General features: G+C 41.4%; 1 protein-coding gene across 1 annotated transcript in view; it reads left to right on the forward strand.

Moving 5' to 3' along the window:
- Window positions 1-25,536, forward strand: part of LOC135074146 (tubby-related protein 4) — a 54,839-nt gene that overhangs the window by 8,106 nt on the left and 21,197 nt on the right. The window contains exons 3-8 of the mRNA XM_063968453.1: window positions 2,986-3,168; window positions 15,763-15,936; window positions 16,838-17,099; window positions 19,190-19,290; window positions 22,645-22,869; window positions 23,446-23,662. Coding sequence (XP_063824523.1) covers window positions 2,986-3,168; window positions 15,763-15,936; window positions 16,838-17,099; window positions 19,190-19,290; window positions 22,645-22,869; window positions 23,446-23,662 — 1,162 coding nt within the window. The remainder of the gene's footprint in view (window positions 1-2,985; window positions 3,169-15,762; window positions 15,937-16,837; window positions 17,100-19,189; window positions 19,291-22,644; window positions 22,870-23,445; window positions 23,663-25,536) is intronic.

Here is a 25,536-nt window from a genome sequence, read left to right on the forward strand (position 1 = left end):
TGTACCTAATTTATAGGAAGCTGTATTGATCGACCTTGGTCACATAATACGAGTACATAAAATGTCTGAAACTATGTTACACAATACTGAATTACGGTTACTATTTGGCTAAAGATTTTGGCTGAACTGTTTGTGAATTATTTCCTGTAGGTAATTTGATTGTGTCGATATTTCGCAGACATTAATTTCGTGATTAACTGTTTCATGCAAGAAAACAATGGAGTTACGTTATTTGGCAAAGAAACCGCAAATGGCCGCCATCGACCTAGTTAGTGGCGAGCGACCTTGGCCATATTTGCGGATAATCGCCACGGCTTAGTTTGCTTTCATTACAGGAATTCCGCCGAAGTTTGAATCCCAGATCGCCCCTAACGTTCACCATCTCAATTAACAGTCATACAGTTTAATGGAAACACGTAAATAAGGACGTGTACAAAGGACAAGGAAACGGAATGTAATTTTGCGTCCGAATGAATTTGAAGTTAATTCAGATATCAAAAGCTTTCATTTCCAATTGAGGAAACTGCCGTAACAAATAAGTAAATTACAAAGAACAAACAAATCCCTATAAAAATCGATCCCATCCACTTTGTAATGGTGTTTAAATTATATTTTACCTGCCTAGCTCGCGCTTACTAGTGAATTTTATTCCCTAAAATAAACAAAAAGTGTCAACAGTGACTGAGTCTCTACCGCCATTCTCTCAACGGTGTAGAACTTAGTTAGGTAGCTCGTTATTAAAACTTCAAATGTTGGGAACGCTATGCTAGCTTAGTTTACAACTCTGGAAGGAAAATAAAAAGTTGCTAACAACAACGGAACGAATATTGAAATACGAAAACATTGTATACAGTTGGCTTATTTTACTGCAGTTTCCATAAAGAATAACAGGCTGCTATCGGACTCCTTTTATCGAAGCTTGTAGCCAAACTTTATCGTCCATTGTGTTTCAAGACGGCTCTCCGTCACAAACAACGCAAAACACACTTCAGAGAATAGCGATCCCATCACGTAAAGTTCAAGAGCATCACAAAGTAAGCATTTGAAATTGCTACAAACAATTTGCAAGTCCTTGGACACGGAGTTAACCGGAGCACTTAAATTTTTATTAACAGAAAAGAATCTCATTATGCCATGATGTAGCAAAAGAAATATTTGTTTTAATTACGTGAGGGGAACGTGAACCCGCTCCCTCGGGCAGCTTCAACTTCACACGACCTTCGCCTTTTATATTATTCGTCAGTAATTGAACATAAACCCTCCTGACTCCTCTCGTTGCATGTTTGCTCGTCTCTAAATTGTCTTAAAAACGTCGCCGTCAAAGGCTTTGAAGTGATTTAATGCTTAACAGTTTGTTTTTTCTTGCTGTGTTGCTTATCTTCACAAAGGGCTCGTTAAATATAGCTCCACTCTCATGCCGAGGATAGCTCACATGAGAGTGTGCTTCTTCTTTCTTTCTATTTAATAGGCAGTTGTCAGTTGTTTTTATTTCTTGTAGACATCATTCTGTGAGATAAAAACTTTTGAGAGTAATTGCGGGCTGAAATGGCACAATGATCTTTAATATCCAGTCAGCCCCAATTTAAAATTATTATGAATTAATTTTGTTTTGATGTTCTATTAATACAAATACGAAACCAGGATTTACCTTCCAGATTAATAAACTATTAAGTTACTAATTTGACATGTGTAAGCGTAACTTACATGCCCTAGAGAGCCTAAATTAAATGTCTAACAGGCTTCATCAAGTCAGGCCGTTAATATACGAGTGGGAACATAATTAGTTCTCCTAATTAAGTCGATAATGGAGCTCGCGCCTACTCCATTTGAAAAGAAAGTTAATAAACCTCACTGAAAGAAACAATTAATCCCAATCTTGTGTTATAAATTGGATTTTTCTGAATAACATTTTAGTTTTTTTTTTCAGCTAGTAAATTGTTAGATTGTTGAATACTGTTTGTTTTATGATGTTAAATATACCTACTCACTTTAGATAAAAATTATTTTTAAATCGTTTACTTTAGTATGAGTCGTTTAGGAGTTGCTTGAATGAACTCGAGTCATTCAGTCGAATCTGTTCAAGACAGCGTTCAAAAAACGCTGTTCCTTTACCTGTTTGCCTTTTTTCTTTTTCTTTATTATGTCGCAATAAATCGTGTACACAAACATTTTTTTCTCGTTAGGCAGTTAGTGGGTTGCTTCGAATGGCGTTAATTTTGAAGAAGGACGTGGGTTCCATAAAAAATAACAGGTGGCTGAGCTTTACGGATAAGCTACATGTACATTAGCGTAATGCTCTTAAACATTACCTACTTTATTTCTCTCGTAAACTTAATGTCACGTTTTGCAGATTCAATTTGCGTTTTATTGGCAATGAATCTCGGTATTTGTTTTACAAGAGACGAACGAAGCACTCTATGATAAAACGACTGGATTAACATAAATTGCAACTTTGTTTAAGAACCATTTGCTAAGCAAATAAGGGCAGCTTTTTCAACGCTCAAATAAAATTTATTTGAAAAAATAACTTGGGTATTTTGACATAATGTGAAACATAAGATCTGTTTTTCTTGACAATTTGTTGTATTTATTCCACGAACGAGATAAGATTTTCGTGACAATCTTTCGTATCTTGCTCGTGACATAAAGTTCCATCTTCAAACAGCTCAATATCGCAGAGGACAAAGCAAGTCCTTTGCAATCGCATCGCAATCTCAGGATACTGCTTTTCACAAAAGGTGAAAATGCACGTTCGAATTTCAAAGATTTTCACGAGGAATTTATATTTGAAGTAACTTATCTTTTGTCTGTGTTGGTTATGTACCTAATGTTGTATTCTAAAATAGATCTTATCACAGTCAGTACTAAGTCTATTTCCCATCACACGTGAATAACGTATCTTTTGTTTATGTTAGTTGTCCTCGTAATGGTTTATTCTAAAGTAAATCTTAACATCGATAATACAAAGACAATTTTGCTTCGCAGGTGATTCTTGTGAAATGGAACGAGCCGTACCAGAAGTTGGCCTCGTGCGACAGTTCGGGCGTGATCTTCGTGTGGATCAAGTACGAGGGCCGCTGGAGCATCGAGCTGATCAATGACCGCAGCACCCCCGTCACACACTTCTCCTGGTCACATGATGGGCGCATGGCGCTTATTTGCTATCAGGTAAGTCATTTAGTCATCAGCAGGTTTCCATTGAAGGAGGACGACCCTTATTAACCAGAGGTAAGTGGTGTACAATCCGCATGCTAGCCGAGTAGGGGTATTTATTTTAGTCCTATTCTACTCCACCGTCGTCACAGGGCTAGTTATAAGTGTCTTCGGCTTTTTAAATTTTTGTGTGGGCTTTGACAATTTATTCCGTACTCTGTTACTTGTAATCGCTGTAATGAGTACGAATATTGACATAATCCCAGAATTACAAGCCATATCATAGAAAAAGATGTGAAAAAAATCGTGTTTATTTCTAATTAAATCCATTCTTACACCCTTAAAATGTATGAAACTTGTATCTGTTTTCTACTTCTACTAATAGATAATTTTATTGGCTATCGCATGATATAAAATTTTTGCTTATTAATGTTAAACTACCCACGCTATCACTTGTTTTTGAAGGAAGAGGTGAAAACTTAAAATTAAAAACTTAAATCTTTGTAAATATGCGAGAAATGGGTCAAGCCCCAAATTTAAAGTATTTTCACCGATAAAATTGTCCATAGATTACGCCCTTAAAGTTTGATCACTACATGCCCGGACACACTGTATACTGGTGTCAGATCTATGGACCGCTATCAAATGTTAAGTAGAAATAGTCCCGTTTCCATAGACCATGCTGAAGTAGGAGCTTGGTGAACTTATCCAATATTTATGCTAGCCGGCATGAATTATAAATCAAAGTCGGTCCTGCAAAAAGATAATATTTTCTAACACGAATATTTTTTTCATTATTTTCGAGAATTATTCTTTTACTTTGAATTCATTCTGTGTTTAAGTAAGTCTAGCTTAAGAAGTTAAGCTCATTACAATACAACCTTTCTGCGAACATCAATAAAGACACAAAGCAAATCGCTAGTTTAAAATTTATTATGCGCATATTATTATTTAAGTGGAAATCGCTTTGACTGAATTGAAAATACAATATTCGCTGTAACTTGCAAAGAGAATTCGTGCGTACATGCATTAAGAAAGTGAATAGTTAAAAGTATATTTTTTCTAAAAGAATATAAGGGTTTGTTGGAATAACATTTAGATCTCAACTTCAATGAAAAATGTTCGTAGCGTTTAGTGTACTACGTTTAGCTACGACTACGACACATTGTGCTACGAACTCTAGCTACGACTACGACACGTTTGCTACGAGAGCTACGACACATTCAGCTACGAATTCATAGTTTACTACGAGAGCTACGACCTCAAAGGACGTTTGGAATCCGAATTGAAATAACACACGTGCTTAATATAAGTACCAGGCATGCCAAATATTCGCATCAAAATGTTGTATTATGTTACATATGATTTCATAGCTTCCCTTACAATCACGTACAAACAACTTTATGTAACAGGTGTCTTTAATGTATTATGTTAACCCAATATGGTTTTCATTTCATTTGTTTCGTCACATAATTTTGCTTTTGCAAATAACCTAGCTTGTGGTAAATATTTATTATTGTACATAATATAATATGACGAAATTTATACAGGGTGGAAACGATAAGTGATCTCACTCAATTATTTCTAAACTATACAAGATATCCAAAAACTAGTTACTGATCCTGAAAGTGCTTCATGAGCTCTTTCAAACGGTACCAATAACAAATTACAGAATAAACTGGAACTGTCTGAAAATTCAATGTTTCCAGCTTCCATACTAAATGTATGCTAACCACACAATATTAGTAGTGTATTTTTTTTAAATTAAATAATAAACTCAAAATCAACTCGTAAATTGCATTCTTATTTAGAATTATTTACGGAAAACATTACTTTTAGGCTTTACTTGCTATGATATTAACAAGAGATGAGTGCCATGACTGTGATAGTACTAAGTGTATGGAAGATGGAAACATTGAATTTTTGGATAGATCCTGTTTATTCTGTAACTTAATGTTGATACCGTTAGATAGAGCTCGTGAAGCACTTTTAGGATGCAGTAATCAGTTTTACGATATCTCGTGTAGTTTTTAATGGGGAATTATAAAACGAGCGACTAAAAAAAAACTTTGCGACTGATGATGGCATACTGTTTTAATACCTTGAGCGGTATGAATTTGAGTAAGCGAAAAATTTACCAAACTAACGACGAATATTGATCAATAATAAAATCCAGAACGAGCTTACAAAATGTGGGTTTTGATTATTACATTTCAGACATAAAAATACTATCCGGGCGACTAAATTACTAAGTGAGCGACTAGAAATACAGAGAGGGCAACTTTAATATGAAGATACATTAGATTTTTCTAATTGAGGTTTTACTGAACGAACTACAAAAAAGTTAATACTAAGCAAAGTTTTGTGAGCTGCTTTATTAATGATTATTGGTTACTGATATTATATTTGAGGTCTCATGTTTTTTATTTTGATACGCTTTATTAATGAAAACTACAGATTGTTACAGCGCGCGAATTTGAATGGGGGCGGGGCGACTGTCCCGAATTTTTAACAAAATATGTATGCAAACACGTTTTGGGTCTAGCAATTCAGCTCAAACTAACAACACCGCCACACTGGAAGCAAAACTGATACCTATTGGAAGAAAGAAAATGAGGCCGGCCCGCTAAGTCCAAGCCAGCACTTATCATACAGTGACGATGAGTAGGTAGAGCTCCTCAATCCTCATAGGTACCAATCAATGAACCTTATTAATAAGATTACTTTTTTTTGGGTTGACAGAAGCGACTTATTTTATTTTGTTTTTTTTTTGTTGATTCGATTAAGAAAATACAAATTTATTTCATTTTTCGTAATATATTGTTTCATTTGATTACCTACCCTTAAATTTTAATGATTTATTTTTTTCGCTACTAGAATAGTGTTCCGTCAAATATTTATTTCATAAGATCATTTTTTATTTAAATTTGGGCTCATAATACGCTGATCATAACAGTATTTTTCAAAGTAGTTTTTGCATTCGAAACACTTCATTAAAGTTAAAAATACCGCTCAGTATAAAAAAAGCATTTGCCAAATATTGAAAAAAATGCAGGACCTAACGTTGACACTCAATCAAATATTAGGTCGCTCAAATATTATGAAGCTTCTCATTTTGTATTTTAAGGAACTCAATTTTTTATTGTAAGATGCTGTTATTTTGATTTTTCGTTACTCGCACTCAGTCGCTCACTTAGTAATTCTTTAGCCCACATTAATTATTTTTGACACTTACAACATAAATTTACAGTCACTCGTTTAAATACTACCCGTTTTTAATATTATGAGGGTGCACCAAATGTATGGAAGCCGGAAACATTGAATTTTCGGATAGATCCAGTTTATTCTGTAACCTATTATTGGTACCGTTTCATAGAGCACATGAAGCGCTTTCAGGATCAGTAATTGGTTTTTTGATAACTCTTATAGTTTAGAAATAATCGAGTGAGATCACTTATCGTTTCCACCCTGTATATTACGTTACGTTATAGTGTGGCATTTGATATAGGTACTATACGTGTACGTAATTCATTTTGTCGCAAAAAAGACACTAGTATTCCTTGGGGATTGGATTTATCCTATGTGAGTAAGTAAATAATATTACGCGAAAGACCTACAGAAATCTGATTCGACTCGCTATGTATTAAACTACCTGACATCTATTCTATACATTAGGTAGGAAGACTCAAAGTATGTATGTATACCATAAGTTACTTCACAAAGTTAGGAGAGTAGACGTGAGAAGTAAATCGGACGGAAGCACGCCCAAGTCCGGCACTCCCCCGGTTTTATTGCCAATTTCCTCCCAACAGAAACCAACAATCTGCCTCAAAGTTTCTAAAATAAATCTGTGTGTAGTCAGCAAACTGCTTTCCATCTATTTGTCTCTGTTGCTCACCAAGAGATGCTCGTGAAAGTGATAGAGATAAAATATTTTTGGGAAATACAGCGGCTGTTATCGTAGCGAGAATTCTTGTTCTCTGCTGAAATAATGCCAGCAATCAAACGTGAAATACTCAACCGCAATGTGTGCTAGTCGGTGCCATCCATCACCGTCGAGTAGCGTGTGTCTACCGACAGGTCGAGGAACTGTTGACCAAATTGGACGATGATCGATACTAATCTATTTCTAGTGCACCGCCAACAAACCGGATAAATATTCGCGGGCAACACGTATAATTGGATTGGATATTTGAAATTCGCGTTGGATTAAGCACACTTCTAATTGGTGCTGAAAATAGGCAATTTGTTATTTGTAGGTAGGCATTGTTCGAGCGGTATAAATTAGATTAACAAGACAATCTACACGAGTAATTTAGCACAATTAACCTTAGAATCCAACGTTTAAATTGAAACTGGTAACTTTCAATGTCTGAAGGCTTAAGGCTTGGTATTTCTGCTAAAGTAGGTATTTCGCGCTGTCAAAATCTGCGCGCGCAATACTTCGCCGAAGACAGCGCGCCAAAGAGCTCTCGCGGCTACACAGTATAGAAATACGCAGTTTGGAAATACGCAGTTGGTTAGGTTAGGTTGACTTCCTTCCGTTCAAGCGTCACACTCACAGCACTTTCTAATACAAATCATATCCAAGTGATACAAATTAAAACAACTTTCTAAATTTTTGGGAATATATTTTAGAATCGAATAAACATAGAATATAACTGCCAAAGTAAACACGGTTCAAAGAGGCGTGGCGTCACCCGACCTTCTGGAAGTTCCGCGCCGGCTAAAAGAATTTCAAGATTACGTCACCCGACCTATCGGTAGATCCTCGGGAGCTTGAGCGATTGGAAAAACATTTTATGATCAGTTACTCGTAGTAGCGATTATTTAGAGCTTGGATAATAAATTATAGTTGTTGCAATTCACAAAGCTTTGCATGTGGTTAATTACATTAATCAGTACACGCATCAATTTTGTTCAGTCTTTTTGTTTATTAATAAATAAAAATATCATACTAAAATTGCATACATATTTGTTTGTATTGGTCTGGGTGTTTTCTTTCCATAATTTATGTATAACGTATGTACGGGGCTCTGTATCGAAAATCACTATGAGCAATAAGCATCACACTCGGTTACCTGGAGTGCATTACCGCAGCAAAAAGCTTGCCATCTTAAATGAACGGTATAATATCGAGGTTTCGTCAGTACAGTTGCGAACAAAGGTGTTTGTGTAGTGTAGTTGAGTTAAGAGGTCAGATTATTGAAATAATAAAACGAACATTTTATTTTTTAAATACATTTTAAAAATAATATACATTACAGATAACAATGAGAGGATGACATTGCAAGGTGGTGCCTGCCAGTCCTATCCTATTCCTATCCAAGATTCTTCTATCTTGCAGCTTAGACCTTTAGCTACAGACCTTAGACAGTATTTTTGAAACATTCTTACGCATGGTGGAGGAAGGGACGCTCTAGAGCAGTGGTTCTTAACCGGTGGTCCGCGGACCACTGGTGGTCCCTGGAGGCATTCCAAGTGGTCCACGATGTGCACTTGCACACCTTGGTCAAAACCACTTTTAACTGATTTTTGCAGTCAAACTGGTTTTGACCGATTATGAGGTGGTCCCTGACAAGACAGAAATTTGGTAAAATGGTATCATGACTTAAAGGTTAAGAACCACTGCTCTAGAGACTCAAAACTACAAGGATACACATGAACTCCAGTTTTAAATCCGTTGATATCTGCTGCATCTGCCATGTTTTTGGCTATAAGATTCTTCTGTCTTACGGCTTAGACCTTTAGCTACAGACCTTAGACAGTATTTTTGTGAAAATTCTTACGCATGGTGGAGGAAGGGACGCTCTAGACAGTCAAGTCTACAAGGACTCACATCAACTCCAGTTTTAAATCCGTTGACATCTGCTGCATCTGCCATCTTTTTGGTTAGAAGATTCTTCCATCTTGCAGCGTAGACCTTTAGCTACAGACCTTAGACAGTATTTTTGTGAAAATTCTTACGCATGGTGGAGGAAGGGACGCTCTAGAGACTCAAGTCTACAAGGAGTCATATGAACTCCAGTTTTAAATCCGTTGACATCTGCTGCATCTGCCATCTTTTTGGCTAGAAGATTCTTCTATCTTACATATTAGACCTTTAGCTACAGACCTTAGACAGTATTTTTTATTATTTATTTGTGTCAGTGTGCTCTTCTAAAGAGTGTAAGACGATTGTATGTAGGTACTATTAAAATGTAATTTTAACTCATTGGTTTTGTCTCATATTTGAGGAATGTACTATGTATCATGAGTAGAGTCTTCGTTTAAAAGGATGCGAACGATTTAAATTTCAATAGGTAGACAAAATTGAATTGAATTTAAGCTTTCTCCAGTAACACTGATATTATTATACTGTGACTCATCAAAGTCATCATTGTCAAAAATATTGACAAATCGCGAACTGTCACGTCCAAAAAACTGACACGCGTCCGTCCTCCGTAAGCGCCACCGCGCGACTGATTGAGATTGTCCAAGCCGTCATGGACGATTTTTTCCACATTTTTTAACATAGTAACTAAATAAGACGCAATATAAAAATTTCATCCGTTAAAAGCCCTCAAGTTATTTCTGAACTTTAGTTTAGTAAAAGATTTAGAATCTCAAATCGCTTATTTTAAAAATAAAACCATAAATAGAAAACGAATAGAGGTAACTTTGGGAATTTATTCTATCGAGTCAACTTCATCAAATCGTGTTTCCATCCGTTAATAGCCCTAGAAAATATCCTCAACTATGCCCAATAAAAATCTTAGCCTTTAATTTTACTGTTTAGTACCTCAAAAATGAAAAATGAAAACCTCATTTTCGCCATTTTCTCTGCTACCCGGCCTTAACGGAAAATTCCATTTATTTCCTGTCGTTATCAAGCCAGAAGTCGCAAAACCACTGTTTCAACTACTTTAAGTAATTTTCAACGTTGGAAATTAAACGAGTTTTCATTTCGCCAGTAACTGTTAGGTGCCGGGCGAGCTACGGGTAGAGCTAGTGTTTTGTAATATCGTAATAGAGTACATATCTGCGCATACGCTACGTTTAAAGCTTTTATGCAAATTCATTTTATACCGCGCCACCGTTCGCGTGGTTTTAGGTGTTGAATAAATTCTCTCTAATCCTCTTTCACGCTGTGTGAATAGGACTGCCTGAGCTAGAGATTCTGTTTTATATTTCAGTGCTTCAGTATTAGAGTAAATAACTTAAGCTCTGGGCTTTTGAAATGATTGATGTAATTGCATCATAGCTAGACACGAAGTAATTTAGTATGTCTGATGTTGATTTAAAAAGCGTAAACCAGCCGAAATCGTTTACTATTCAGTTTACCTTAATTATGATCACTGAATTCAGAAACGAGGGTTTTCTATTTTGTCTGCTGGAATACCTACCTTGTTATTTATTACGACTACAAACGCCACTATCGCAATAATTAAAATTGTATAATCACCGCTCCAGTGGTCTGGCTCGGTTGAGCAAATTTCAATTGCTTGAAATTTCAGCCTTTGACGTGTTTACCGACCTCTTCTGAAGTCGTAGCTTCTCCGAATCGACCGCTTTTATCAAGAACAGTTTTCCGATGGCAACAATAACGGCAACGTTAAATAGATTCCTGCTTTATTCTGGCACAAAGGCAAATTGAATATACTCTGACAGGCCTCCAGACGTATGTCTGGATCACACGTGATCAATTTACGTATATGTATCATATTGATTGAGTGACTTAAGCTGGGCGAGTCAAAACCGGGGGAGTCCCGATTCCTCAAAACGCTTTAATGTTTTTCTTTCTAGTCGGGTAAGGTAAGTACGTGACATGTTTAAGCAGCCATGATGCGGCGCTTGATAAACTCACGAGCACCGTAGCTTGTGTGCGGTTTAATAAAAGTTATGAACATTTTGTAAGATGGAAAACGTGTTGCCTCGTGAATGCGCGACATGTTTTTCACCTTTCTCTCCTTAAAAGCTAAGATTTTCCAAAGGAGATTGCAACGTCATAAAATTGTCGAGACAAACAAATAAAAACGGTTGTAAAATCTTTTTATGAGTATGATGATGGATTGAATTTACTGAAGCCAGATGTGTTTAAACGAAACGATAACGGGACTATCCACATCGCTCGTTAGTAGCTTTCGTTCCCGCCTATGTAACTCGTGAAGCCGGCATATAGGTACCTAGCGTATGTACGAGTACCTTAGTTCGTCTTGGGAAAACTTAAGACGTCTTGGGTCTTTAATTTAATTAACCAGAATATTAAATTAGTATCCTGTGTTACTAAAGATTGAATTCCCTTCAATTTAAACTAACAAATGACGAGTAGAGATTAGTGAATCTTTAGCAAAGAGATATGCGTTTCTACACCAAATCGCTAGAGAGCCATAACTTACCAACACTCTGTAATATCAATTACTACTCCCACTTACCTATCATAGATACCTATCACAATATTGCGAAGCCTCCACGTGACAAAGCCAGACGGGTCAAAGTGTCAGAGCAATTTGCTAAAAGGGCTTCTGTGTGATTCCAGCCTGGACGTGACACATGCCGGCGGCCGTGCGGATGATTAACGCGCGTTATCAAACTCGGCTAGTTTGTGATGTGGAAACGTGATGGACAAACATTTTGAAATGTTACACGCATTTGGCTGGCTGCGATTTTGGATATTAATTAAAAGTTTAACATTAGTTAATTGAAATAGTACTGAAATTATAACATTTGTATTAAATGTAGTTAGATAGATAGAGATGATGATTGGTATTAAATGTAGTTAGATAGACACAAGAAATACAGTATCTTAATGTTAAGTAGACACGTATCCAGTATATTAAATAAACCTCATTGAGATCAGGTTTAAAAGCGCGTTTTTACTATACTACAAACGAATATATTATTTATTATACCTCCAGCTAGAGCCATCAGTTGGAAGTTTAGGTAATTCGATAACGATTTTAGGTTACCTTCCACGAAATGTAACTTATATTTCGTAGTACTAGGTACCTAACTACCTAAGCCATACGCCATACATGTATAATACCTAATGGCAGTTAGCGAACAGTGAGCCCCACGTATCTAGAGCTAGACAGATCAAAGTGTTCAATAATTTGCTATAATGTGATTCCAGGCGGGTAACTGTACGTGACACTTGCCAGCAGCCGTGTGCGATAATTTGGAAGGAAAATTTGCGTCTGCTCTACTATTTCTTACTAGCTTTTGCTCACGGCTTCAACCGCGTGAAATTTAGGTTCCTACAGATAGTTATAAATAAAAATAATATATTATTATGTCTAACGTGTAAACAATCATATTGTAAAGTTTCATCAATATTCGTTCAGTAACTTTTTGCGTGAAAGAGTAAAAAACACACATTACACAAACTGTCGCATTTATAATATTAGTAGGATTCTTATTAATGAAAGTTCCTCTCATATTGTTTGGTAAAAAAACCTAAGATTTCACTTTTCGCTAAAGATACAAATCAAAATTTTACTTTGTTAAAGTGCTTTGAAATGATTGGTTTAGGTTTATGGTGTCAAGTTCAGTAACTAATTATTTTGGAGAACATTTTAACAAAGAATTACGATTTCCAGTTAAAAACGAATTTCGAATTTCAATATTAATTTAATTAAAACTGTGTAGGTTGTCTAGACTGGAATAGATAAGTAGCTTCCAGCAATCCACGTCTAAATTATAAATCGTGGTGTCTTTTACGCTTTGTATTTGTGTACGATGTGGGTTTATTGCTAACAATGTCTTAAAGGTCACGCTAAAGTTCTGAGCTGCGTGGGCTGGCCACGTGTCCGTGATTGAAATCAAATTGAATAAACCCATGTACAGTAGATAGGAAAATTCAGAATGCCTGTATACATTTTTGTTACAATATCGTACAGTCAGCGGCAAATAGTTCGTGAGTAAGTGACTAAAAGGTTGATAACATTACCTTATTCCAATGTAAAAACCGGCCAAGTGCGTGTCGGAATAGGACTCACGCACCAAGGGTTCCGTATTTATGAAAGTATTTTTTTTTTAATTTAAGTTATTTGTATGAAAGATTACGCGGTAATAAGCGGTTTACGAGGTATTAAAAAAAACTACTTACTAGATCTCGTTCAAAATAATTTTCGTTGGTAGTTCTTATAGTAATGTAGGTACATCATATGTTTTTTTTAGATTTTTTATTTTCTTATTTTAGAAGTTAGAGGGGGGGGGGACCAACTTTTTTCCACTTTGGAAGCGTTTGTCACGCAAACTATTCGGTTTAGAAAAAAAATATTTTAGAAACCTCGATATCATTTTTGAAGACCTATCCATAGATAGATACCGCACACGTATGTGTTCTTTTATAGTTTCGGAAAAAAATGGCTGTGACATACGGACGGACAGACGGACGGACGGACAGACAGACATGACGAATCTATAACGGTTCCGTTTTTTGCCATTTGGCTACGGAACCCTAAAAAGACGTGTTGCGAACTTTTTAACTACTTTGGGTGTCACGAACTATTTGACGCTGGTATCTATAACCACTAGGTAAGGTGATCCTGGCCTGGTACTAATTAATCAAATCATAAATGTGTTTTTAAACAAGCGGTAATTTTGATTGACATATTTACCATCCTTCTTTTCACACCCCCGTGATTTATAGCAAGAGCTTTGATAAAATCTCTATTTGCATAAAACATTATGTGGTTAAGCTCTCACGCACAAGTCTATTTCAAATCATTTGAAGACGTATCGTGCATAAACATGTCTTTTGAAATTATGAATTAGGTATATTAATATTAAAAACGCAAAAGTTCGTTTTAAGCACTAGGTGAATGTATGAGGCCTATGAGTGTTAGTCATTCACGAAAAAACTACAGAATAAAGAATTTTGAATGGAATTTGATGAACAATGGTTTTTGACCTTCACGCAACAGAAGTGATAGAGGCGTAATGTACTTTGATAAATAAGCAACAAAAAATTCAAATCTATGTGTTAAAGATAAATCCACACAAATCCCCGACTTACCTTCAAAGTGTAGACGGGAGTGGAGGATTATTGACACGTTATATTGAAAAAGCCCTGTTGACAGTAGAATATTATTACTCTGCTTGGAAGGCTTAAACTGGCAATATAGGGAGTAATTTGCATGGTATTAAATAGGAATGCGAACATTTTCAGTCTCCGCCGCTGAAATATGTCGGGCTCGATGAATTTATAAGCGATCGGGCCCAAACAATTTATTATAATAACATGACGGACAGAACGCTCGGAAGGAATGGAATCTTCAGTTCAGACGGATTTAAATTTATGATCCGCTATCAGAGGTTTGATTGATCACGGCACAAAAACTATTTTAATTTATCCGCTGAATTATAGCAAATTCCAGCTGGTGGCGTCAGTATTTCATTCAAGAATTACATTAAAACAAGTAAAGCAATTATTAACGAGAAATTACTTTGTAACTACAATTTTCTTTCCACGAGAAGTTAATGAAAAACTTGTAAGACCCAGTAAATCAGGCGCGAGTTAATAATTACTGTAGTTTATGCGCCTGAGCGGAGCTCTGCGCGGGGCTGTAGACAGAAGTTAGCATTATGTAACTCGGGCGCTTAGTTAATCCAGGTCTTAGTATTAGAGGTAGGGTGACCATAATGCGAAACCTTCAGTTCTTGGACCCTTTTTTATTATGGTCTCATAGAGACTCGATACTTGGGTTCAACAGCTAAGTTTTACTGACCATACAATATAAACATGGAGTTGAGGATTATTTGTTTCTTATTCATCCTTAGAGAGAGACTATTAGTGTACGACGAAAAATGTCGCGTGTATGTATATTTATTGAAACTAGGGCCCGATTTCCATCAAAACGGACCAGAGCGGAGAAGTGTTTTGAATAACCAATCAGATTTCATTATTTCCACTTCTCTTCTCTGCTCCGCACAGCTCCGCTCCGCCTTGTTGGAAACCGGGCCTAGAAACCCGTATTGAACTAGCCCTAGCAGGATATTTCTGGGACCCTAAAATTCCAGGACGATCTTGAGTGAACTATGCTTTACTAGTTTAGATCTCTGCGGATCCTAGGAATCCTTAAAATTCCAAGATGATCCTGGAATTTCCTGTTACTTGGTCACCACAATTAGGGACCGGGTCGGCAGATTTACAATACTATCGGGCGGGCGCAGGCCTTTGTTTAGGAATGCCGACTTCCCGCCATGGGCGAATGAGCGCAGACGTCGAACTTGCTCTTACTTAGACTATTGTGACCTGGAATTACGTAATCTCTTGCAAATGAACTGTGTCTTTGTGATAATTGTTTTGAACAACTAGTTCTTTGTTGACAAAACAGAAACAATTAACGCAGCTCCTTTCTTCAAAATCACGCCATTGATGTCATGACCCCTTCATTTGGCAGGTGGACCCGACCTAATCCTAATCTAAATCTTTATTTTGTATTTACATTCCATTCATCTGCTAAGTATACACAGAAATTCAATCGAATTTCATCCACTGGTGAACAAAGGCCTCCTCTCACGCGGCCACGGATTCCCACAGCGTCAGGTCCTGCGCTGCGTTCATCCAGGTGCTGGCCGAAGATGTAGTGAAGGTCTTCTAAATTACCTATACTTTGTTCCTAGGATGGCTTCGTCCTGGTGGGCTCGGTGGCCGGCCAGCGCTACTGGTCGTCGATGCTATCGCTTGACGCGCGCATCACGTGCGGTTGCTGGACGCCGGATGACAACCAGGTGTACTTGGGCACGGCGTCCGCGCAACTCGTCGTCATGGATGTGCACGGCGCTATGGTGTCGCAGGTTGGTGCTCTATGGCTTGGGAGTTAAGGTTCATTATGAAACGAAGCTCAACTTAGAATTTTTGTTATAAACTTGTGTATTCGGAGTAAATGTTTGTCTCAACTGCTACTACACCAACTGTAAAGCTATGGTGGATGGAGTTCGTAGATCATTATACTGAATTGAGGGCACACACATTCCGATAGCGTCAATATGTACAGAGTTGCCTGTCGCAAGTGCAGCCACATTCGATTAACAACCCTATGTCAACAGAGGTATTTGAATGCTGCATGCGACTCCAAGTAAACTAGCTAAATCTACAAGAGCGGTAGACGTCGGTTTAAATGCCTTTTTTAGAAACTTTGCAGACGTATTTAAGTAAACTCTAAGACGTCGGCGGCCCTGACACATATGTTGTGAGAAGTGAGATCCGAGATATTTTTATTGCTTTCATATCGATTCCGTCCTCACACAATGTAAGTTGGCAATGGATCCAATGTTGGCGTACTTGAGCGTCTTTTTATAACTTGGCTGGAGACGTGCCTAAGAGCCCGCCTTCCAAGAGGCCCTGAACAAATGAAAAATATCAAACTCGAGATTTTGTGTTAGAATTATTTATCAACTCAAAATAGAAGTGACGATGAATATTAACAAGCCTTTATTCTCAACTTATTAATATTAAATTCGGCGAAAAGATTAATATGTACGAGTAGTAGGATCTATGTAGAATAAATTCACACGAATTGAGAAGTTCTGTGTATCTTTGTGAATATATTTAACGAACGAACGAACGAACCAAAACATACATTATCATAATAGGAGTTAACCTATTATGATAATGTATGTTTTGGAATATTATACAAAGCTCCTTGAATTATTTTGCCTTAGAATGGTTACACTGATTCCTTACTCTTCGACACAGGTCCAGCTAGTAGCCGAAGGGGGTATAATATCAATGGCGTGGTCGTGCGAGAAGTTTAAAATGGAGGAAGGGGAGGAGAACGGGGAGAATAACGGGGGGCACGTGCTGGCCGTCGCCCTGGGCAACGGGGAGATCGTGCTGCTCCGGGGGCACGATGACGTCAGCCCGGCCCGGGTGCGCACGGGCATGCGGGGCCCTACCCTGGCTATGGAGTGGGCAAACTCCAGGGAACTGCTCGCGGTGGCTGGGACTTTGTTGCCAGGTAAGTTTACAAGCAGGGATATTTGTAGTTACGATAAACGGTGCAACTCGTAGCAACTCCTGTAGCTAGGATCTACAGCTTGACGTAGATACGTGAAGATCTTCACTGGTTGGGTTTTTATTGGCGGTCAAGTATCGATGTATTTATCGTAGCTACAGATAAACCCACATAGTTGTCGTCTAAAATTGCTAAATTGCCGCGATAAGATATTATATCGTGGTTGGCGTCCTAGTACTGGCTATTGCGATGAAGCGTCATAATCATCGCAGATGTACTATGTCAGCTAAGTAGCTAGTTTTTTTTAACTTCTCTTAGCCGATCTTCATTTTCATTAATGACTGACACGTGTATTGTAAATGTGAAACAATGAAGTCCTCGAGTAATTAAGGTTTGGTTGCTATGCCCTTAGGCAGGTACAAAGTTGCTAGGAAGAAGGGATTGATGTTATTGGGTTCCCATTATATCAGTTTTCAGTTAGGTATATCAAATCAAATCAAATCAATAAAATTTATTTCAGACACTATACAGTCCATACAATAAGGAAAAATATTCAAAAGCCAAAACAGTCAGTCTTACATAATAAAAATAAATTAAAAAGAACTATCAATTAAATTTTACACATGCAGCCGAACCCACTGCGTGATAAATGGACAGTTTACTCGGCCGGCTACAACGCGCAGAATGTCGTTGGAGCTCCCATGATATAAGAATAGCTTTTACCAATCCAATACGATTAAACCATAAACTGATACCTAACTGATCTAACAAAATGGGTCTCCAAATACGTTTACGATCCTCCTGAAAATCGAATACAGGACCTTCTAATCAGCAGTACTTACCTAAGTACAATTTTGACCAACTCTCACTAATAAACAAAAGTATCTAATCTCGAGTTCCAGATCCAATGTCACCCAATGCTATTTACTTTGTTTGTAAGTTCACGTTGTTTGTTTATTAGCTCAGCTCACACTTTGTAGGTGTCCAAGTTGGAATTAAGTATTACAACTTAGTAGATTGTAGGTTACATATTTTTAAACTTCCAACAATAACTGTTAAAAGTCGCTTGTTGCCCAAACTTGGAACGTAAAGATTAACTTGAATTTCAAACAAAATGTCTAGAGGGCGTTTAAATAATGTTTACGTAAAAAACGCGTTTCAATAAAAATGAATTGAATTCAAACTTTAGAAATGGGACGAGTCTATTATTGAATAAAAAGGAATCTGCGGGTATAATAGGCGTGTCGTCATTTACCTCCGACTATTACTCCACTGTATAAAAGGATTGAGCCTGAATGCCGCCACCAACAACGTTACAAAGGACGAGGGCATCCACTCCCTCTTCTGTACTTATAAATGTGAAAAATGAATGCTTTGAAAGCTCCATTTCAACTGTTTGATAAACGATACGAGACGGGTGAGCTTTTCAATTTACGTGAATACTATCAAGTTTATAGCTTGCGGGATTTCGTATTTCATGCCTGAAAAATAGTGCTTTTTTATGGGATACGTGTGCGATTGTAAATGGCCGACCGCTCATAAAACTTTCACTCTGCACTTGTTTTGTTTGTACTCGGTAGTACAAAGGGATCCATTAATATTTAACATTAAACAAATAGGATTGAACAGTCTCGCTCGCATAAAACCGTTCGTTATTGGGCTGATTTACATAGCGTTACAAGAAGGCTTTGTTTATGTTTGGGACCAACGTTATTACAGCTGCGCTGAGATCTTGTTGCCTTCGGCAACATTTTTGGGGAACTAAAATCAATGAATAATAAACGACTTTCAGCCCGTAGAATGAAGTTGGATCGTAGAACTACTTATAGTTAGTTATTTCTGACTGATCTCTTCATTGTAATTTCATGAAATATTGCATGAACTCTCGCTGTTAACTCTTGAATAAATTCTCAGCAAAGTTGAATGGAGTGGGCAAGTAATGCATGTTGAATAGACCGTTTTATAAGTTAGTTTATCAGGGGACGTTGAAGCCACATTGTTCGGACTTGTAGTTGCGGCGCAAGTTTTAAAACCTGGGGGCCGCTATTACGGTGTAGCGAAGTTTGGGATTGAGCGAAGTTGTGTGTTCGCAGAGTCGGACGAGCTGCCCGACGCGCCGCCGTATAACAACGTGGTGAAGTTCTACTCGGACACGGGCGCGCTCATTTACACCGTGCCCATACCTTACACACAGGTGAGTATACGTAACCAGTAACCATGATATTTTTACAATGGCCGTATTGGGCATTGGCCACAATTATAAACTTTTGGTGTGAGCAATATTTTAGGCTTTTAGGATTTTGAGATCCATTTATTAGACGATGTTTATGAAATCAATATGTTATCTACAGGTTTTCAGCGTTTCATTACATGACAATACCGAGCAGGCATAATGTTAATATTTCTGCTATTCTATGCACCAGAATACCTTATGGTGCTATACCAAATATTATGTAGTTGTAACTAATAAATTATAGAGAAAACTCCATACGAAACACTCGTAGCCGTAGCATATAGAGCATCGTAGCCGTTACGAATTGCTACGACGCTTTTCTTTCGTAGCGCTCTCGCTAAGCGGTGCGTGACTAGTTTAGCCACGCGTTTTACACAACTTTCTCGTTGTCGTTGTCTTTGCTCGGTCGCGATAGGAGCGCCCCAAGCGGCAGCTGTCGCGAGCGGTGGGGGCGTAGGTTCATGGACGCACTAAGCAGGCGCGCGTGTATGTGATGCTTCGACTGCAGCTAGCCTTACTATTCACTGTTGTAGGCGCGGGTGACGGCACTAACGTGGGGCCACGCAGCGCGGCGCCTCTTCGTGGGGGTAGGCGGCGCAGTGTGCACGGCGCGGGTATAGCTCGTGGTGGCGCCGCTGCAGCTAGCCTCACTATTCACTCTTATAGGCACGCTTAACGGCCTGACGTGGGGGCACTCGGCTGGGCGGCAGTCTTTAGCCACGTGTTTTGTAATACGATGAAGTGGTCGGACTGGCCGATTCGAGATCCGAAGAACGCGGGTTCGAATCCCATCGCCCGACTATTGTGGTGAGCCCACTCGTGACACAAGCTTATCTAGCTTAACACGAGGGGCTAACGGGACTATTAGTAATTTGCGCAATACAAATTGCTAATAATCTTTAAAAAAAAACGGTGTTTTATCACAGGCGCGGGTGACGGCACTAACGTGGGGCCACGCAGCGCGGCGCCTCTTCGTGGGGGTAGGCGGCGCAGTGTACACGGCGCGGGTATAGCTCGTGGTGGCGCCGCTGCATCTAGCCTCACTATTCACTCTTGTAGGCACGCGTAACGGCCTGACATGGGGGCACTCGGCTGGGCGGCTGTCTTTGGTCATGCGCGGTGTGCACTCGCATGTTTTGTAATACTGTGAAGTGGTCGAACTGGCCGACTCGAGAACCGAGGAACGCGGGTTCGAATCCCACGTCGCTTCACTATTGTGGTGATCCCACTCGTAAGACAAGCTTATTTAGCTTACCACGAGGGGCTAACGGGACTATTAGTAATTTGCGCAATACAAATTGTGTGCGTGTTTAATCATAGGCGCGGGTGACGGCACTAACGTGGGGCCACGCAGCGCGGCGCCTCTTCGTGGGGGTAGGCGGCGCAGTGTGCACGGCGCGGGTATGGCGGGTGGTGGCGCCGCTACAGCTAGCCTCACTATTCACTCTTGTAGGCACGCGTAACGGCCTAGGCGGCTGTCTTTAGTCATGCGCGGTGTGCACTCGCATGTTTTGTTATACGGTGAAGTGGTCCGACTGGCCAACTCGAGATCCGAGGAACGCGGGTTCGAATCCCATCGCCCGACTATTGTGGTGAGCCCACTCGTAAGACAAGCTTATTTAGCTTAACACGAGGGGCTAACGGGACCATTAGTAATTTGTGCAATACAAATTGCTAATAATCTTAAAAAAAAAACTGTGTTTTATCACAGGCGCGGGTAACAGCACTAACGTGGGGCCACGCAGCGCGGCGCCTCTTCGTGGGGGTAGGCGGCGCTGTATGCACGGCGCGGGTATGGCGGGTGGTGGCGCCGCTGCAGCTAGCCTCACTATTCACTCTTGTAGGGACGCGTAACGGCAATGACGTGGGGACACTCGGCTGGGCGGCTGTCTTTGGTCATGCGCGGTGTGCACTCGCATGTTTTGTAATACTATGAAGTGGTCCTACTGGCCGAGGCCGACTCGAGATCCGAGGAACGCGGGTTCGTATCCCATCGCCCGACTATTGTGGTGAGCCCACTTGTAACACAAGCTTATCTAGCTTAACACGAGGGGCTAACGGGACTATTAGTAATTTGTGCAATACAAATTGTGTGCGTGTTTAATTATAGGCGCGGGTGACGGCACTAACGTGGGGCCACGCAGCGCGGCGCCTCTTCGTGGGGGTAGGCGGCGCAGTGTGCACGGCGCTGGTATAGCGCGTGGTGGCGCCGCTGCATCTAGCCTCACTATTCACTCTTGTAGGCACACGTAACGGCAATGACGTGGGGGCACTCGGCTAGGCGGCAGTCTTTAGGATGCGCGGTGTGCACTTGCATATTTTGTAATACTGTGAAGTGGTCGGACTGGCCGACTCGAGAACCGAGGAACGCGGGTTCGAATCCCACGTCGCTTCACTATTGTGGTGAGCCCACTCGTAAGACAAGCTTATCTAGCTTAGCACGAGGGGCTATCGGGACTATTAGTAATTTGTGCAATACAAATTGTGTGCGTGTTTAATCATAGGCGCGGGTGACGGCACTAACGTGGGGCCACGCAGCGCGGCGCCTCTTCGTGGGGGTAGGTGGCGCTGTATGCACGGCGCGGGTATAGCTCGTGGTGGCGCCGCTACAGCTAGCCTCACTATTCACTCTTGTAGGCACACGTAACGGCAATGACGTGGGGGCACTCGGCTGGGCGGCTGTCTTTGGTCATGCGCGGTGTGCACTCGCATGTTTTGTAATACTATGAAGTGGTCCTACTGGCCGAGGCCGACTCGAGATCCGAGGAACGCGGGTTCGAATCCCATCGCCCGACTATTGTGGTAAGCCCACTCGTAAGACAAGCTTATTTAGCTTAATACGAGGGGCTAACGGGACTATTAGTAATTTGTGCAATACAAATTGCTAATAATCTTAAAAAAAAACTGTGTTTTATCACAGGCGCGGGTGACAGCACTAACGTGGGGCCACGCAGCGCGGCGCCTCTTCGTGGGGGTAGGCGGCGCTGTATGCACGGCGCGGGTATGGCGGGTGGTGGCGCCGCTGCATCTAGCCTCACTATTCACTCTTATAGGCACGCGTAACGGCCTGACATGGGGGCACTCGGCTGGGCGGCTGTCTTTGGTCATGCGCGGTGTGCACTCGCATGTTTTGTAATACTATGAAGTGGTCGAACTGGCCGACTCGAGAACCGAGGAACGCGGGTTCGAATCCCACCGCCGCTTCACTATTGTGGTGAGCCCACTCGTAAGACAAGATTATTTAGCTTAACACGAGGGGCTAACGGGACTATTAGTAATTTGTGCAATACAAATTGTGTGCGTGTTTAATCACAGGCGCGGGTGACGGCACTGACGTGGGGCCACGCAGCGCGGCGCCTCTTCGTGGGGGTAGGCGGCGCTGTATGCACGGCGCGGGTATGGCGGGTGGTGGCGCCGCTACAGCTGCTGGCGCGCGTGCGGGCGGCGCAGGCGCTGCGGCATCCACGGCTGGCGGCGCGCTTGCCCATCCCGCCGCGTTTGCAGCCGGCGCTGCATAACCTCTTCGCGCACACCATACGGGTAAGAAATATTTATTAAATTTTTTAGCCCATTATTTATTCAAGCTTCAATATGGATTGTTAAAGAGCGAAATCAACAGTTAAAGCCTGGTCCGTGAGCACGTAGAATCCTATCCAATGACCCCAAGCTACCCATCCTTATCGCTCGCGCGTAATTATATTGCTGTCGCGACTGTGCGATGCGCGCCCGCAGTGAGTGTGCGAGCGCGACAGCAACATAATTACGTGCGAGCGAGTTAATAGATAGTCCATTTGATGAGTATCTAAAATTGGTGGAGTTATTGCAAAAAAAATACAAATGTGCAATATTAAGGCTATCGAGTAGAAAGAAACTTACTTGCTGTTATATGAAATTGAAATTTTTGTTATGACTACATAGTCACATAATGAATGCTACTAGTGCAGACAGCTTCACGTAAAGACCCCACCCATAATAAAATCATTTTCTCAATTCCCTAAGTCTACTTGTGGTAAACAGATTGTATATTGCTCTGGCGTTCACTGCAGTCCACTACTTACGTGTCGAATAGTCCTTCGTTAAATGACATTCCATATTAACCCTTTCACTGGCGCGCAGTGCAACGTACCAGAATCGAGCGAGCTCCGCCGCTTCGTCTCGCGCCCGCCATCCGGCGGCGGGCGCCTGCACTGCACCATGCTGCGGCACGACGACGAGGAAGCGGGCGCCTACACGCTGTACCTGGAGCACCTGGGCGGGCTCGTGCCGCTGCTCAAGGGCCGCCGCACCAGCAAGATCCGACCAGAGTTTGTTATCTTCGACCCGCAGGCTGAAGGTGAGCCAGGTGTAGCAGTAGCAGTTAGCTGTAGCAGTAGCAGCAGCAGCAAATAGCAGCGCCTGCACTGCACCATGCTGCGGCACGACGACGAGGAGGCGGGCGCCTACACGCTGTACCTGGAGCACCTGGGCGGGCTCGTGCCGCTGCTCAAGGGCCGCCGCACCAGCAAGATCCGCCCCGAGTTTGTTATCTTCGACCCGCAGGCTGAAGGTGAGTCGGCTGTCACTTGCAGCAGCAGTAGTGGTTGCAGCAGCAGCGCCGGTGCCGCGCCGTAACCTCACCCGTGTATCTCCCGCGCCCCGCGCTGTCCTCGCCTCATTCATGCTCACGCTCACGCATACGTCATCATTAGACACCGAGCGAGAGGAAAGTGAGACAGTCAGCTGTTATTTGTACCAGAAGCAGCGTTGCCAAATCCAGCAGCCCCGGCTTCGCGCCGTATTCCCCTCCGCGCTCATCTCTCGTCCCTTCTCACGCACACGTCATCTGACACCTAGCGAGAGGAAGGTGAGCTAAAAGCTAACAGCAGCTATGTGTGTCCAAGAGAAGGATGCCCATCTAACTCACCGCTGCGCACAGCAAAGTACCATAGTTAAGCGAGGTGCAAAGTACCAGAGTCAAGCGAGCTCCGCCGCTTCGTCTCGCGCCCGCCATCCGGCGGCGGGCGCCTGCACTGCACCATGCTGCGGCACGACGACGAGGAGGCGGGCGCCTACACGCTGTACCTGGAGCACCTGGGCGGGCTCGTGCCGCTGCTCAAGGGCCGCCGCACCAGCAAGATCCGACCAGAGTTTGTCATCTTCGACCCGCAGGCTGAAGGTGAGTCGGCTGTCACTTGCAGCAGCAGTAGTGGTTGCAGTAGCAGCAGCGGCAACAGCAAATAGTAGCGCCTGCGCCGCGCCATGCTGCGGCACGACGACGAGGAGGCGGGCGCCTACACGCTGTACCTGGAGCACCTGGGCGGGCTCGTGCCGCTGCTCAAGGGCCGCCGCACCAGCAAGATCCGACCCGAGTTTGTCATCTTCGACCCGCAGGCTGAAGGTGAGTCGGCTGTCACTTGCAGCAGCAGTAGTGGTTGCAGTAGCAGCAGCGGCAACAGCAAATAGTAGCGCCTGCGCCGCGCCATGCTGCGGCACGACGACGAGGAGGCGGGCGCCTACACGCTGTACCTGGAGCACCTGGGCGGGCTCGTGCCGCTGCTCAAGGGCCGCCGCACCAGCAAGATCCGACCCGAGTTTGTTATCTTCGACCCGCAGGCTGAAGGTGAGCCGGCTGTAAATTACAGCAACAGCAGCAGCCGGTCCTCGACGCCGCTCACGCTCACGCATCTGTCGTCGTCAGACATCGAACGTCGAGGATCGTCAACTGTTATTTTTGACACAAAAATATGCGTGTATAGTTTTAAGTCCCTTTGTTCTATTTTTTCTTTTTTCTCTTGTGTCAAATAAAGTTTTTCTTATCTTATCTTATTTGTAGCAGCAGTAGCGTTGCCAAATCTAACTGCTAATTTGTTGTTGCCTACAAGTTGCTTATACAATTTGAATCTTGTAAAATTTCGATTGCGTAATATGTGACCATAAAACTCAGGAATATGAGACTGTCAAGACATGTCGCATACAAAAGAACCGTTCTCACAAACACCTTCCAATATATGTAGGTATACTAATGTATAGTCCAATTTAATTCCAATAGTCGGCCGTTTGGTGTAGTGGTTCGAAACGGACTACTATTCCGGAGGTAGCGGGTTCGATTCCCGCACAGTACAAACATTATTTTGTGTTCATGAACATATTTGTTTGTATTGGACTGGGTGTTTTCTATGTATAATAAGTATGTATTTACAAAAAAAAAAGTATTTAAGTATGTTTATA

This window comes from Ostrinia nubilalis, chromosome 8 (genome assembly GCF_963855985.1).
Source record: "Ostrinia nubilalis chromosome 8, ilOstNubi1.1, whole genome shotgun sequence".
NCBI classification, from domain to species: domain Eukaryota; kingdom Metazoa; phylum Arthropoda; class Insecta; order Lepidoptera; family Crambidae; genus Ostrinia; species Ostrinia nubilalis.